This window comes from Phodopus roborovskii, unplaced genomic scaffold (genome assembly GCF_943737965.1).
Source record: "Phodopus roborovskii unplaced genomic scaffold, PHOROB, whole genome shotgun sequence".
Taxonomy (NCBI): domain Eukaryota; kingdom Metazoa; phylum Chordata; class Mammalia; order Rodentia; family Cricetidae; genus Phodopus; species Phodopus roborovskii.
Genome location: NW_026126416.1, coordinates 8,704,239 through 8,720,196, shown reverse-complemented (window position 1 = coordinate 8,720,196; position 15,958 = coordinate 8,704,239). Strand labels below are relative to the sequence as shown.

The 15,958-nt window shown below is 41.7% G+C and overlaps 1 protein-coding gene across 3 annotated transcripts in view; it reads right to left on the bottom strand.

The window, feature by feature from the left end:
- Ralgapa2 (Ral GTPase activating protein catalytic subunit alpha 2) overlaps window positions 1-15,958 on the bottom strand; it is a 256,297-nt gene that overhangs the window by 55,148 nt on the left and 185,191 nt on the right. For all 3 annotated transcript variants that reach the window (XM_051183228.1, XM_051183229.1, XM_051183230.1), the window contains one exon: window positions 14,627-14,754. In XM_051183228.1, coding sequence (XP_051039185.1) covers window positions 14,627-14,754 — 128 coding nt within the window. The remainder of the gene's footprint in view (window positions 1-14,626; window positions 14,755-15,958) is intronic.

The window sequence follows — 15,958 nt, the reverse complement described above, 5'->3', positions numbered from 1 at the left end:
AGTTAGCAGTCTAAAATTGAAACCCGACTTCTGAGGTCAGCTTTCATAGATGCCTGAAAATGTGGGTACTATCACCAAGACACTTTGAAATGGGTTTAGCAACTGTAGGAAGACAACTACCATGGAGGAAAGACAGTACCTGAACTTTTTCTTACTAGAATTGTCACCAAGAATGAGTACTTGATCACAAGAGGGGTCTGGGCAGAGCTCAGCAGTACAGAATGAGTGTAGCATGCTGTACACATGTAGAATGTGGGTTTTACCCCTAGCAGTGCAAAAGTAACGCCCAAACCTGCCCAAGCACAAGGATCCAGTGCTATGACATTAGTGACACTTCAGAGCATGATGTAGACAAAGGCTCAACATTCCTTCAAGTCTGTTTTCAAATAAATAAAAATATACCATTCTAGTGTGCAGTCAACGTGAAAGTTTACTTGTGCATGCACACACACACACACACACAGAGAGAGAGAGAGAGAGAGAGAGAGAGAGAGAGAGAGAGAGAGAGAGAGAGAGAAGGGCAGGCACCTAGGATGACTCTGGAGCTCTAAGGCCTAGTTGACCTTATTTAACCTCTCTGGCCTAAGCTGTGATCACAGGGCATTTGAATACAGAGAGGGGTGGCTAGCAGTATAGAAACCCACATCTGAGGTAAGTGAAAGAAAAGCAAGAGGACCCCTGCTCAATCCACAGCAGAGAGGGTGGTAGGAAATGCTTCCTAAACTTCAAACACAGACTGCACGTGTGACAACAGACTAGTGCACAACTGCAGGGCTCATCTCTTCAGATTATTTAAACAATCTTCCCTGATACAGTTGTCTAATGTACGTACATGTTACTATATGTGTTTATCCAGCTGGGAGTAAATTCTATTTTCAAAATTAATAAGCACACAGTATGTGGAGGCTTAAACAAAGAGCTTAAGGTTTTGTAAATACACTATTTAAATTTAAGACAAATTTTACATTTCCTCTGATAGTCATGGTAACATCAGTTTCTTGGAGTATAAATTCGTTTTTTACTTTCTTCAATTCATCTAATTTTAAGTGTGTAAAAAAACCCACGTATCCTATTTATTTTCTCATAGCTGAGCTGAACACTCAGCAGGAAAATATAATGTGATGACAGTTTCCATCTTCTTTGAGGAGAAAGTTATGAGTCTTGGGTGTGAAAGGCACAACACAATGGAGAGTGGCGGCAGCTCCCCATCAGCTCTCCGCCTTCTTTAAATTCCACAGAGGATGGCAGTTTGGATGGAAACCCCAAAATCTATTCTGTCCATCTGTTTTATTATTCTTAGAACAACTGTCAAAAGTTGCCCAGGGATCAAGTTGCAAACGTACTAATTTGCCTTTGAAAAGTGGGCCCTGGGGGAATTCTGGAACTCTGCTTATAAATTCAGAATCCTCTCAGCCAGCCAGCCTGCCCTGCCCTTTGTGGAGGTATGAGACTTTGCACTTCCAGGCATACATCTGCCTCAAGGCTGGGATGCACTGATAGACTTACATCCCACTTCATAGGCAAATGAAGGGGAACCGCAGGGACTTGGCATCTTAAGGGCTGGCTTGTTCCTGACAAGCAGACTGAGTTTTTTAGGAGGCAGCCCCTTCATTGATCATGGGTGGATGAAAGACCAAAGCTTTGTACTGGAGGTTTAAAGGCGTGAACATGGCAGAGGGATGCCCATTCTGTACTCTTTATATAATCCTTGGGCCAACAGGAGATAGGAGCCTAAAATGAAATATTGAGGAATAAGGTGAAAATAAAAACTATAAGCCACTGAATGTGGTGTCATTTGTTTTTGTGACTCTGTTGAAACAAAAAACAAAAAGACTGTCAGATGTGGGCTTGTCAGGAATTATGAGGCATACCTAGAGAACAGTCCATGCTAAAATATTGGGGCATTTAGGGTACATTCTACTCTGCCCAATATTATATCAGCTATCCATTCCTTAAGCTGGCTGTGTGTAAGGCAAGTACAAACCCAATATACAAAGGGAAGTACTTGTGGGCTCACTGGATGCATGGAGATGACCCTCCTGGTGACCTGTCTTCTTCACTAGTTCCCTAAGTTCTCTAGAAACTAGAAAAACAGGATCTATCTGCTTTGGAGTTGGGAGTTTCTCAGTATTAGAGAAAACTGGAAAAGAGGCCCCTTCAAGGCTTACATGATGGCATTTGGATTGTACTTGCTCGGATTACCAAAAAAGTACTCGGCTTTGATTAAAAAATTTCCTTGAGCATGTTGCAAATGACTGCAGCAGGGAACCTGCTGGGAGCCCACTGCAGACGCACAGAAGGGATCACCAGTTGGACCTGCTGCTTTGTCCTTCTTTGGCTTTGCACAATCTCTTATTATAATAAGGCATGTATTATCCTTTTTAGAGATTTGAATAATAGAAAGTCTCACTTTCAAAATACTGCTTATAATCCCAGAGTCTACGATGTTTTCTGTTGATGCCGGTCCTTTCAAAATGGGATGGATAATTAGTAAACTGAAAGTTGATTAATGTTGGATTAAGAGGTTCTGATGTTTCCTTGCAATGCGTTATTCAGTCTGTGGTCACTGGAAGAGACTGTCTTTAGGAAACTTGTTCCCCCTACTTTCCAGAATGAGAAGGTGCACTTCAAACCTTGTCTTTTAAATAAAGAGAATTCAGTCTGTACACTCCCCATTTAAAAAATTTTTTTTCTTTGTTATTCTGAAGTTGGAGTCAATGAATTAACTAAGAAAGCACAAAATAAAACAGAAATACAAGTTTTCCTCAGAATTGCTCAAGGGTGAGTCCTTCCTGGTTATGGTGAAACTTGGCATAGACAGGTTTTAACAGCCTCTCTCTCAGGCTCCAGCATGGACTTTTGGGAAAGTGAAGAACTTCTCTGGAAACAAAGGATCCGTCTGGTCTAGCATAGATTTCTGCCTTTGAAAGTAACTGCTTTGATAACATTCCAAAGAAAATTTTAATTTATAGTACTTTGTGCTTCCAAATGTCAGGATGAGAGCTAGCTCTTGTGTAGATTTGCTGGAGTTATCTAAAGCCAGATAATGACCAGCCGTTTTCATGAATAAGCCACCAGGGTCTTGTACCCTGTGTTAAAATTTAGCTGTTTCCCTCTGCTGAAGATTGTAGAAGAATCAGACATGATGGCTCCCTTTGAATCTATGCCATTCATAGGTAACTGCAAATGCTAAGACACTGCCATTTATAGAACAACCTTTTGCTCTTTGAATATTCAGACATCAATGAATGCCAAATGCCTAGAAATGCTCACAGCACTATGAAAAAGGTAAGTAGGGTCAGCAAACACTCTCTCGCATGCTTTTGACATGACAACCATTTCCACTTTTCTAACAGCTTTCTAATAGCAAAATGTATTTAGGAACAACAGTGGAATTTGTGTCATCATGACCAAATGATTACGGTGCAAACCAGAGATTCTTCTGGGGCCCAGCAGGTTTCTGGTCCCTATGGAAACGAAACCTCAGACATTGTCTTCCACTCAGCTGGAGGATAAGGCCGGGAGGCTTTTGTGCTCCGTGAGATTTCTTCCACAACCTTCCTGCAACAGACCCTAGTGCTTCCTCCCAACTCCTTTCTAATTGAGATGCAAATGCATCTCTCTGGCTGATTACACTTCCCTTAAAGCAACTGACGAATGCAGCTGTACCCAGAGTTTGTAGACTTTCCAACAAGTGACTTCAGCTGTCAGTATTTGCATGCTTGGCCTAGACTAGCCCCCTGCCTACTGGTCTTAGGACTTCCTTTGGACATCGAAGGAGTTTTTTATTTATGTGCGTAAAATTTGCACAATTAATACTTTTAAAACCCCCCTTCACCTCCCCTCCCCATTCCAGCAAGGGCTAGTAGGGCCCTAGGAAATGGAACACTAAAGAAGCAGGGCTTTCTGGCCATTTCTCTCTGAGCCTGGACTGGGGCTGTCACTCCTTCCTGAAAACCTGGGTTCTGGTAAGTCTTTCCATGTTTTTTGACTTTTATCATCTTTGAGTTAAATCTCTCTCTCCCAGATCTACTAAATACACATAGCTCTATGAAATCTGATTACTGAATAGCCTTCATGGCCCTTTCATATTGTTCAAGAGTCCATTAATTTCAAAATATAAAGTCCTTCAATTAAACTTTAGGGGGTATCAGTGAAAATCAATCAATCAATCAATCAACCAACCAACCAACTAATATCAATGAGCAGGGACTGAGCTCAGGACCTTGTACATGTTAGGAAAGTGTTCTACCACTGAACGAAATACCAAGCTACAAAATTATTTTGAACACGATAAAAGGAAACATGCATAACACTATGATCCAATAAAAGACCTAATTTTTCAAGAATTCTTCTAACTTTTAAAAAGCCCCTTTAAGCTGTTTTTTTTGCAATGCGCATCTGTTTCCTACCAGGAACCAGGCATAGCAGGTACTCTGAGTGTTCAGAGCAGAGTTGAAACTATACTTTTAAAGTGGAAAATCAGGGCTCACAGGGTACACACACACACACACACACACACACACACACACGCACGCACGCACGCACGCACGCACGCACGCACGCACGCACGCACAAGCTGTATGTGGACCCATTTTTAACCCAAGACAGTGAAGGCTCCCAACTCTGAAAAACAAATGGACTGTTATAAAGTGTTCATTTTTATCTTTTGATACTGTTTTCCAGATCCCATCTCCCAGCTTTACACACATATGCATAATGTACCAGGAGGTAAAGGTGAGCGTGACAGTAAGAGAAAGAAAACAAAGCACACACTGGGAACTTCACAGTATGGTTGCGAGCTTAATACTCAGCAGAGGTGAGTGGGTCTTGGCGCACAGATCAAAGGAACAAAGACTGTAGGTGAAATGGTGTGGGAGGATGGGAATACATGCCACAGGAGGGACCCACAAGTATCATGTGGGGTGGGTGGGATGGGGTGCAGCAAAGTGACCCTCAGGTCAGCAGAGTGGGAAGAAGCACCCCTGCCCATGACAGCCTGGCAGAGGGTGGCTTGGGGGATACTCAGTTCAGACAGTAGCAAAAGAGGAAGAGACCAGGCTCTGCTCTTGTGGATTCTTTCCCAGGCACAGCATCAGCCTGGGTTCTTACAGCCTATTAGAAGGTTTAGTTTTCTTGAGATAGGTTACTTTTAAGTGTTACTGCATAACCTCCTCCCCCCCCCCCCCAAGCAAAATAGTTCCTCTCTTTTCATGAAAATGTCCCTGCCATCAGGTGCTTCTTATAGGCTTCATTTCCTGGGCAGCTTTGACCCCAGGAGGCAGACTTTTATCATATGGCAGGGCATTCTCTACAAACCATTGAAGGAGACATTTCCTATCCTTTATTTTAATACTTACTAGGTAAAAAGTAAACATTCCAGCCATGTACCTCCCAACTGGGATCTTCTAGTTTTCACAACTGAAGCTTAGAACCCATTCTTTATGGGAATCAGGCTGGCACCGCAATGAGAACACCTAAAGGCGGCCCTACCTGGACTTCCAGTTGGAACTGGATGCTGCTTTACTGTTGGGACCTGACAGCCATGATGGTGGTGCTGGCACTGAGTCTCATGAGGTGGGGACTATGGCAGTTAGAAGGACAGGTGCCCAGCAGAAGGGGAGGGAGAGCCAGTAGGTTCAGACATTATTATTTTATTTTTTTGTTTTTTCAAAACAGGGTTTCTCTGTGTAGCCCTGGCTGTCCTGGAACTCACTCTGTAGACCAAACTGGCCTCGAACTCAGAGATCTGACTGCCTTTCCCTCCTGAGTGGGATTAAAGGAGCCATCATAGGTGGCAAACTCAGCTATTCTTAGTCTTTAGAAGAAATTAAAAAACAAAACAAAACAAAACAAAACAAACAAACAAAAAAAAACCCATAACAACCTACATTTTGCAGGGTGGAGTGATGGTTCAGCCATTAAAGGTTAGGTTCACAACCAAATCAAACCAAGCATACATAAACAACCAAAGACCCAAAAAACAAAATCCTACAGTTTGGGGGAAGGAGGAGGTAGCTCATCAGTTGAGTGGCTGCTGCACAATCATGAGAAGCAGAGTTCAGATCTCAGCCCTGGACACAAGCCAGACATCCCACAGATGGCTGCAACTCCAGCTTTGAGGGATCCATACCTCATACCTGTAGACACATGTGCATATACACATGCACACACACATAAATAAAACTCTTTAAAAATAGGCATTTTTTTTAGGCGCTGAAAAGGTGGCTCAATGTTTAAAAGTGCATACTCTCTTGCAGAAGACCTGGATGTGGTTCCTAGAACCGACAGGGATTCTCCATGGTCTATAACTTCATGCCTTCTTCTGGCCTCTGCAGGGTCCAGGCATGAACATGGTACACATACACACACAAGCAAAACTCCTATACACATAAAACAAAATACTCTTTAAAAGATCTACAGTTTTAAAAAGTGCCAAGTCTCCCAGTTTTTCATTGTGGCTGACAGTCTTCAGTTTTGTGTTTTGGTAACACCAGGAGGCCAAGTGCAGTTCACACAAAGCCCATCTTTGGTTGGATTCAGTCTGCAGGTACCTGTTTTGCTGGTTCTGGGTTCTGGATGTTTGCATGACAGTGAGCTAACACTGCTCCCTGGCTGACTCTGCCCATTGGTCTCAGCTCTGCAGATAGGTTCATTTACAACCTCCTAGGTACTGGAGATGATGCCCTTTTGGTTTCAATAGCTTCCAGATGCTTCAGGCCGCATAATGGTCATGCTTTCTCTAGACAGGCTCAGAGTTGTGAGGCCCTTCTTTCAGTGTGGCTCCCAGCATAGCATAGCACACTACCTTTTGGATGATGATGCCTGAGGTTGTAGGAGCAGAGACAGTATCCTGACCCCTGTGCGTGGATCTTGTGCCTTTTGCACCATGTCATAGAGAATGCTGGTGCTGCCAACTGCTCCATATGTCATCCTTTCGTCTCTCACCTCAAATCTGTTGGTCACTCCAAATCTGCAGTATTGTTCAGGATGGCTCCTATCAAGCCATGCCACCCATTCCTTCTCTTACAGTTGGTTACCCAACCCAAGTATATGCTATTTCTTTCATTCTTTCCAGCCCTCTGGTTTGGGCCAAAGTATCACCTGCTGAGAGACAAACCTAATTTCTGACTTTGTCTTGGGTTAGTTAACCCACTCATATTTTTTTTTCTTTTTAAATCAAATGATAGTTCTAAAACTTTGCTAAGTTATTAATAAACTTTTGAGTGGAAGATGGGAAGGCTAATGTATAAAAGTGGTCCAGGGTAGTCCTAGAATTAAGGCAATACAGTGCTGGTCATAGTGAAGTCATTCATCTCTCAAGGTCCCATGTCTGCCAGGTGATCATGACACTTTGTCAAAGTTAAGATTTGGATTTGTAATCTTCTAAGCTTTGAAAAGAAAGTGTTGTGTTTTTGACACCCTACTCTGTGTTGAACACATTCTTTTCTGAAGTTTCAGGGTCTGTTTAATGATTTTAGCCTTACAGATTTACAATGTATCCAAGCAACATTTCAAAATTCAGCCTTTAACCCATCTGGAAATGATAGAAATATTTCCTGTTTCCAGTTTTCAGTGCATCTTTTATTCAACATGGTGTGTGTGTGTGTGTGTGTGTGTGTGTGTGTGTGTGTGTGTGTGCAGGCACACGTGTCCACAGACACATCTCTTACGGCTCTGGGCTCTGCTACATATCTGCTCTGTGTAATGGTGGATATGGATGGCTCCAAATAAGGACTTGTAGGAGTCAATCTCCTCTTTTTGTTGTATTCTCTGTTCCAGAACAGCTCTAGAAGACGGGGGCTCTTGGGACATTATTATGAGTGTTGATCTCCTAAGCACCTGGGGCTCCTCCTTTAATCTTAATGTATAGATTTTAAAATCAAGTTTCTCAGAAATCAACTTCCTGGGCAATTACTTTGGTTGCTCCTTCATGCCTCCCTTTTTTATTACTTAGGAAATCATTTAAATTTTATTTACTTATTTGTTTGTTTTGAGACAGGTCTCAAGTGTCCTAGGCTGGCCCTGGCTATGAAGCTGAAGGTAATCTTGAACCTCTGACACCTGGCTCCACCTTCAGAGTGCTGGAACTACAGGTGTGAGCTACCATACTCTGTACAACTTAGACTTAAAAATCTCATTGTTAGGACTCTTCCATTCCAGATTTCTTTCTTTCAGTCCTTCTTTTCACCCATGGGGAGATGTAGCACTTGTCCCTCTCAACTTCAGCTTTTGTCTGGCGCTTCCACGGTGTTTAGAATACAGTCTGTTTCCACTTTTCTCCCATTCATATACAAAGTCTAGTACAAACACACCATATTTTGCAACATTCAAAGTCACAAAACATTCTTCAAACTGTTACGGTATGAATCCTAAGTGGTACATGTTTGTGGTTTGCTTCTGGTTTTCTGAAAGATGAGACTATCTGACAGTCAAGAATGTGGCAAATGTTTGCTGCCTATAGTAGGATGTGCTTTAGATTAAAAACCAAACAGTGGAAATAACCATTGCAACTTTTTCTTGTACGTCTGTTTAGAGGTTCCAATCATTCATTCATTCATTCATTCATTCATCCATTTTTTTTTTCAAGACAGGGTTTCTCTGAGTAGATCTGCTGCCCTGTAGACCAGGCTGGCCTTGAACTCACAGAGAGCTGCCTACCATTGCCTCCTGAGTGCTGGGATTAAAGGTGTGTGCCACCACTGCCTGGCATAGAAGTCCCAAATTCTTAAAGCATCACCCATTCCTTCCATCTGCAACTTGCTGCCCTTCAGTCTACTTAAATTCACTCCTCCTTACATTAATTTCTCTTTATAAGTGCTCAATTCCACCTTAAAGTGTTTTCTTTCTTTTTTGGTGCTATAGTTATCTGGTATGTCTGACTTGACTCCTCCCTTGTAGTAACTCAGCTCTCAGTCTTCTTACACACAATTTTCCATGTAAAGACCTGAGACTCTTGGCTCCAGTAACGGATGAAGCCAACTACTAGGATATGTCTTGCTTGGCCAGTCTGCTGAAAGTAATGCTTCAGCTCTCTCCTCTTTGTTCCCCTTTCCTGTGTTACTATACCTGCCTGCTTCTTCAAAGTCTACTCTTGAATTGCTCCACAGAAGGCTATCTATGGTTATACATTGAAGCAGTCCACCCCCTTGCATTGGTTCTAATCTATCCCCCTGCCTATGCCCCAGGCCTTTTCTCTCTTAGAATTTCTTCCACAGATCTGTGCATGTCCTCATTGCCTCTATCTTCTCTGTGTGTCTGTGTCTACATGTGCATATCCTACTCTGCCATATGGAAGCATCTGGCATTCTCATATAACAGGCGTTCATAACCCAGTCCGTGAGCAAACAGTGTCCTTTCCCTTGGAATATCTTATTCATATTTATATTCCTAGTGGCTAGCATGGTGCCTGGCACATGGCAGGAAGCTGCAAATGTTGACAAATGCATAATTGGTTGTGAACGGTGAAATAGAACACACGGTATGGTTTGGTTTCCTTTCTGCAGTGTGGGGGAGGGAAATGGGCAGAAGAAATCAAAGGTCTGTCCTGGAAGAAGAGCACAGGATCCCACTGGAGGAGAAAGAATATGGATTGTTAGAGCTTTAGAGAGAAGGGCCATTTTTGAAGCTGTATAAATTGGGAGCAGAATCTAGTGATGGTATTGAAGTCATATATATCTAAGAGAGAAGTTGTAGTATTTCCAAATGCTTATGTACCTGTTAGCTGAAAATGAGACAGAAGAAAGTATACAACACCAGTTCTCTCCATCAAATACTGATACTTCCAGAGAGCAGAGATGGCAAATGCCACCGAGACTATCATTCTATTGAAGTGGGCAGTGGACATTTATTCTAGAAAGCCACCATCTGCTTGGTTCAGGGTCAACTCCTCCTAATGGGCACATTGCATATGGTGAAGGAACCTTTTCCCTGAAACAAGTGATCTGATAAGGGCAATGAAAGTCCTTGGCTCAAATGGTTGTAGAAACTTCTATCAATAGACCACAGTTTCATTTTGGAATCTTTAGTTGGCTTGGGAACTATAAACATAACATGTGGCAACCTTCCCACTCACTGTGCTCTAGGCACAGGAACAGGCCCTGTTTGCCTGGGAGTGATAGAAGAGGCAGATGGTAGGTGAGCTGGCTCTCACTACTCAGTGATGCAATGGCCACGGGACCAAGGCATTCTTGGCAGATTTGATTCAGCCCACTGAGGAAGTTACAGGAAAGCCCACACAGCACAAAAGGGCTGAAAACCATTGGAGGATGCTTTCTACACACAGCCCTACTATGTTCACATTCATTATTATTATGGGAGACAATGATACTTTTTCAGTCTATGTGCCTCTGCCACACAGTTCCAACTGTTTGATCAATTATCCAAGAGAACCTCACACAAGAACTTCTTTGATATTGACCTTAAGCTAGATTTACTGAAAAAAAAAAAAAAAGCCCCAAAGACAAATTTGTTTAGGCAGTGCTTCCAATAACCAATTAGTCAGAAGTGTATTTTTAAAAACATTATTGACCCAAATTGACACTTAATTGTCCACATTTCTATTAGTTAAAATTTATACAAAACTGGACCCCAATCAAGTTTATTCTAAAGGAGTTAAATATCCATCAACTGGGGAGAAAATGGGACAGGGTAGAAATAACCAAGTAATTTCCCTGGCTCTCTGCTTCAGTTGCCATCAGGTTCAACATGGGTCATTGTGCAGTCACTACCCCCCAAAAGCAAGTGCTCACACCTAAAGGGTTTGCAAAGGTCTGAACTAACAAACATGATCTTTGTGCACAAAATGGCCATTCGGACACCTAAAAAGTGAGTGGCATTGAGATGAAATGAGTAGGTTGTCAATGTTCTATTTTACAACTGTAATCTATGTATTAGAAGCAAACAAGGACACAGGGTGGTTATATAAAATGGCCTGGGAGACAAGGAAATTCTTATTGCTCAACTCTGTGCCTTGAATCTCAAGGGAAAAGGTAGCAGTAATTCTTCCTCTGATATTTGGTCTTTAAGTGAAGTTTTCTTCTAGGGCGGCAGAAACAAGCTGCTTCCTTTCTTAATGAGTCTGAGTTCATACCAGTACAGCTGTGCTAAGGGATGTATTGCCTGGCTTTAGGGGAAAACAATAAGAACAACAAAACCCCCACATGCAGGCCTACCAATGCCAGACATTTGGACTTAGAGTTCCTCAACATGTACTGGGGATTTCAGGATGGATTATAGGCAGGGCTTAAGGGTCACGTGGCTTGAGCAGCTGGACATGAGAGCCTGTTTCCTCAATGACTAAGATATCATAAAAGCTGATAGGTCACACTCTTCTGCCAAAGCAGAACTTGCTTTGAATGCAGAAAGAAAGCAGCAGTGAATGACCACAGAGCCATGCACAAAGAACCATATCAAACCCTTAGCTATGTTACTCCCTTGTAGGAGCCAATCATTTGCTCTGCAAACTACCACAGAAGGAAAGGGATTACAGTGTGACCTAGCTTTCTCTGCCTACCATTCTTCCTTGCTCCGCAGCAAACTAAAGGTGGAGAGGAATGCTGGAATGCTTATACAGGAAGAACAAAATATGTATGGGTAAAATAGTTTTGTTCAGTGTGTTTCCTAAGAACAAACCATATATGTACACATGAGCTATGGCATATGAATTGCAAAATCCCATTGATTCCAGATGATAAGTTTAGAGCTCATAGATCTGCTATCAAATTAGTATTATATAACTTAGAATGATAAAAATCAATGCCAATAATTTATAATTTAAAATTTAACACTTCTTTGAGTGTTGGTAAATAGCAAACTTGGGAAACAGCAGAAAAATGGAGAGTGCTTTATATTTCAGGGCCTTTCAAGATGCCTTCTCCTCTCTTTGAAAAGGACCACTACATGCTTGTTTTCCATTGGTAAGGTTAAGCCAGTGGCACTAGATCAAGATACATCCAAGGCACTGCTAATATCCTCAGCCCTTAGGGTCTGCACAGGCTTAGACAGTGTGGTAGTACCTCCAGCCCTTGCCTATCCACTGTCTATTGGGCTGCCCTGGTTGGACCCACTAGCATGCTGTTCTAAGATGATAAATCTGAGGTACATGCAAGCTGGAAGTCTGAGAAGCTTCTTTGGGGGTCACCTAGAATGTCATACACCCACCACACCTGACTCTTGGGTCCATCACTGTTACCCTGATGGATCTGAACATGTATAGGATTCATGCAAAATATATATGTACTTCCCCTGAGCACTGAATCTTGGGTCTTCTGCTCAGAATGTCACCTATGCTCCTAGCAACAATTTACCTCTCATTCTTCAATCTCTGCTGAAGTGTGCTCCCCTCAGAGAGGGCTCTCTTATCCCAAGTCTTGTTCATCTCAACTCTCAGTTTCACTTGTTCTCTGAAGAGAAGGGAACCAGTTAGCCTGTGCACTCCTTAGGTGTCATCTCTAAACCCTGTGAACAAGGAGTGGGCTCCTGAATCCCTGCTGTGTTGCCATAACCCTAGTTTCTAGCACTGGGGATGGCAGACAGAACACAGAACTGTGTTTGGGAAAGGAAGAAATGCAATTAGCACTCACAATTAGGACTGCTTAGAATATTCGGCGTTTTTCTAGATTCAAATATAAGACTTATGTCAATGAAGCAGCAAATTCCAGACATCAGCTATGACACTGAAGCAGTTCAGATATTCCCCAGAGCACATTGGGGACTTCAATATTCCAGTGAACATTATGGGATCAGTTGGCAAAGGCACATGTATATGGTTGTAAAACTTAATGAGGATGATTAAAGTATAAAAAGCCCCCTTTCTCTCTACCATTTCCTCATTTTTATTATATTTCTTGTTTCTGAGTAGAGTATTAGCAGTTTTGCTGACAGAAATAGTCACCATATGATCAAAAAGTTTTTCTCACATTACTACATCTGAATAAAAATTTGTGTTTGTCATCTGATTTACTGTTTTAGATCATTTATTACAATAACTTATTGAAGAGTATATAAAAGAGATAAATATATAAAACTTGTTACAGTTTTCTCCCTTTTTATACTATGTTGTCCTCTAAGATGTCAAATCGTCTATTTTATGAGCTATTTTTTGGGTACTGGCACCCACAAGCATGATGCAATTTCCTTGAGGTTTTTAAGGAGATATTGATCATTATCTTTTGAACTTACTATTCTCCCTAAATCTGACGGCTGCAAAGGCACCTAGTTATCAGCAAAATGACAAAGCTTTTATTTTGTGATGTGCTTGATTAAGTGGAGAGGGTAACAGGATTAAAAAAAAAATTACAGTGGACTTCTACAAAATAGGATGTACTTGTTTCAAAGGACTTTTGTTGCATCTGTCCAGCATCCTTGACTCACAGGTGTCTAGCTCATCCCAGTTCAGACACTGACTGACAGAGCAGTTATTGGATAGGTCTTTCTCTTTTCCAAGAAGTTCCTGTAAGCTACAGTTTACGTAAAATAAAAACTCTAGACTATAGGTGGAAATGGCAGCAGCTGTAGATTACATCTGGGGTGTTCTGGAAGTCTCTGCAGAGAGCTGCCTCCAAACACTCCCTACCAGCCTGGACAAAGGAGGAGAGTTCACTGGAGGGAATAATGTAGCCTGTCCCTGGGGGTAGGACCAGATGGGACCTAATAGCTCTTTTCTACTACTAATTTCTATGATAATTTTAAGTTGCCACATGGCATATGTACTTTTTAAAATCTAAAGGCAGGATAGTAGTCAACTGAATGACCAATATTTTAATGAAAGGTATTTGTTACAAATTGTATCTCTTTACATGTTACTTCTTACTCACCCTCTACCCACTAATAATACATCACTTACAATTAGGCTGGGAGAAGTCTAGAAAGAGGTCAAACAGAATATGTTTTTAATCATTATCAATACCAATTAGAAACAAAGAAATTCTAAGTTTTATTAGGAAGTCAGATGGTTTTTGTACTGGTTTATGAAGTCACTCATCTTAATCTTTTCTTTTCTTATAGTTAGAGATCACATGGGATTAAAGATAACACTGTCAAGTAATGCTTGAAAGAAAAATTAGAAACATAAAAATTCTTCTGTTTTCAGAGATGAGGTCAGAAATTAAAAGAGGAAATATTAATGATTAGAGAAAATTACAAGCAAAAAATTCTTTCCACTCTTACTGATGAATCCAGGTACAACTTGATTCAGAGACTCCCTTACCTCTCCTCTATGACGGCATTTAATCTCTCCTTCCTGCATTTCTCAGGCACTGTGTACCGTTTTTGATTTATCAGTCCTTTCATTTGCTTTTATTTTCTGGTGCTCTGAATGAGACTTGCCATGATTTGCTACATACTCCTTTTTCTACACAGTGGAATGTGATAGAAGAGACTAAATCTGGGAAAAACCCCAGCAGCCATGAGCTTGAGCATCATGACAGTTACAGCCTCTAGACAAAGACTTGTGAACTAGGAGAACAAACACTATGTTCACTGCAGCACAATATCATTGTATTTCACAGAAATCAACCAAGAGTATCACAGCCTGGGCAGAAGCCCACTTACCTCTCCTGAAAGCTTGCCAGGACTCTCATTCTGGGGAGGGTTAATAAGTTACATATTTACAGCAAAAAGATACAAGCTCTGATAGAGTGGGATGAGGCACTTCACCGCTCTGCTGGCATTGATGCAGGTGGCACAGATAAGGCTTGGCAGCAGCTTCCCACTCACAATGGCTCCATCGAACAGAGGCCCAAAGAACGGAACCTGGGATTCATAGCAGAAAAATTACGTTCAGACCCAGCGGCAGTTAAGGCAGAGAACCTATGCTCTATGTGGAAGACTGGGGATGAATACAGAGGCTGTCATCCAGGCAGACAAACCTCTTCAGAGCAAGTTGAGAGCTTTCAAGTCAAAGACCAGTGGGTTGTCCCACCAGGCTTTGCCACAAGAACTTTCTGTAAACAATCAAGTTTCCCCCTACCACCCTGCACTGTCATTCACAGAAGGGGCATTATTCTTTCTGCATGCCTATGCCATGGTACAATGCAAGAGTCACAGATGCACTTTACTCCACTCTCCTATTTATAGTCTTCAATTTCTTGAATTTTCCATCCTCTGCTTCCAAGACCCTGCATCATCCTCACTCCCTTCCATTTTTGTTTTGTTTTGTTTTTTCCAAGACAGGGTTTCTCTGTATTGCTTTGGAGTCTGTCCTGAAACTCCCTCTGTAGACAAGGCTGGCCTCGAACTCACAGAGATCTGCCTGCCTCTGCTTCCCGAGTGCTGGGATTAAAGACCTGCATCACCAACGCCCTGCCTCCCTTCCATTTTTAAAAGATTCTTGGCTTTCTTTTGTTAGATCCATTTCCACCACATGGGTAAACCATAGAGATCATGGATGTATTTTTTGGATTTTTTTCTTTTCTCTTCCTTTTCCCTCTATTAGAGTTTCATTAATTCCACTCATTAATATGGAGGTTGTCAGCTCTGTGAGCTTTGGGACTGGAACGGAATAGTAACTCTTATATACACCTACAATTTCTCTTGACTTATCATAAATTTACACTATATATTATATGATAGACCTTTTATTCTAACCTAGTCACTAAAGGGACATGTGAAGAACATACACACACAAATCTGCTATAACTTAACTCAAAGTTTATTACAGATTTCAGAAGATAAACAGTTAAACATATACAGTATATGACATGTAAAACAGAAAGTGCAGAGAAGAGCAAAGGACTTTCAGGTGGATGTGTGTCTCCAAATACATTAACATTAACAGAAGATATTTCATTAAAAGTCTATACAAGCCCGGCATTGGTGGCACATGCCTTTAGTCCCACCACTTGGGAGGCAGAGGAAGGCGGATCTCTGTGAGTTTGAGGCCAGCCTGGACTACAGAGCTAGTTCCAAATCCACAGAGAAACCCTGTCTTGAAAAGCCAACAAGTCTATACAAGACA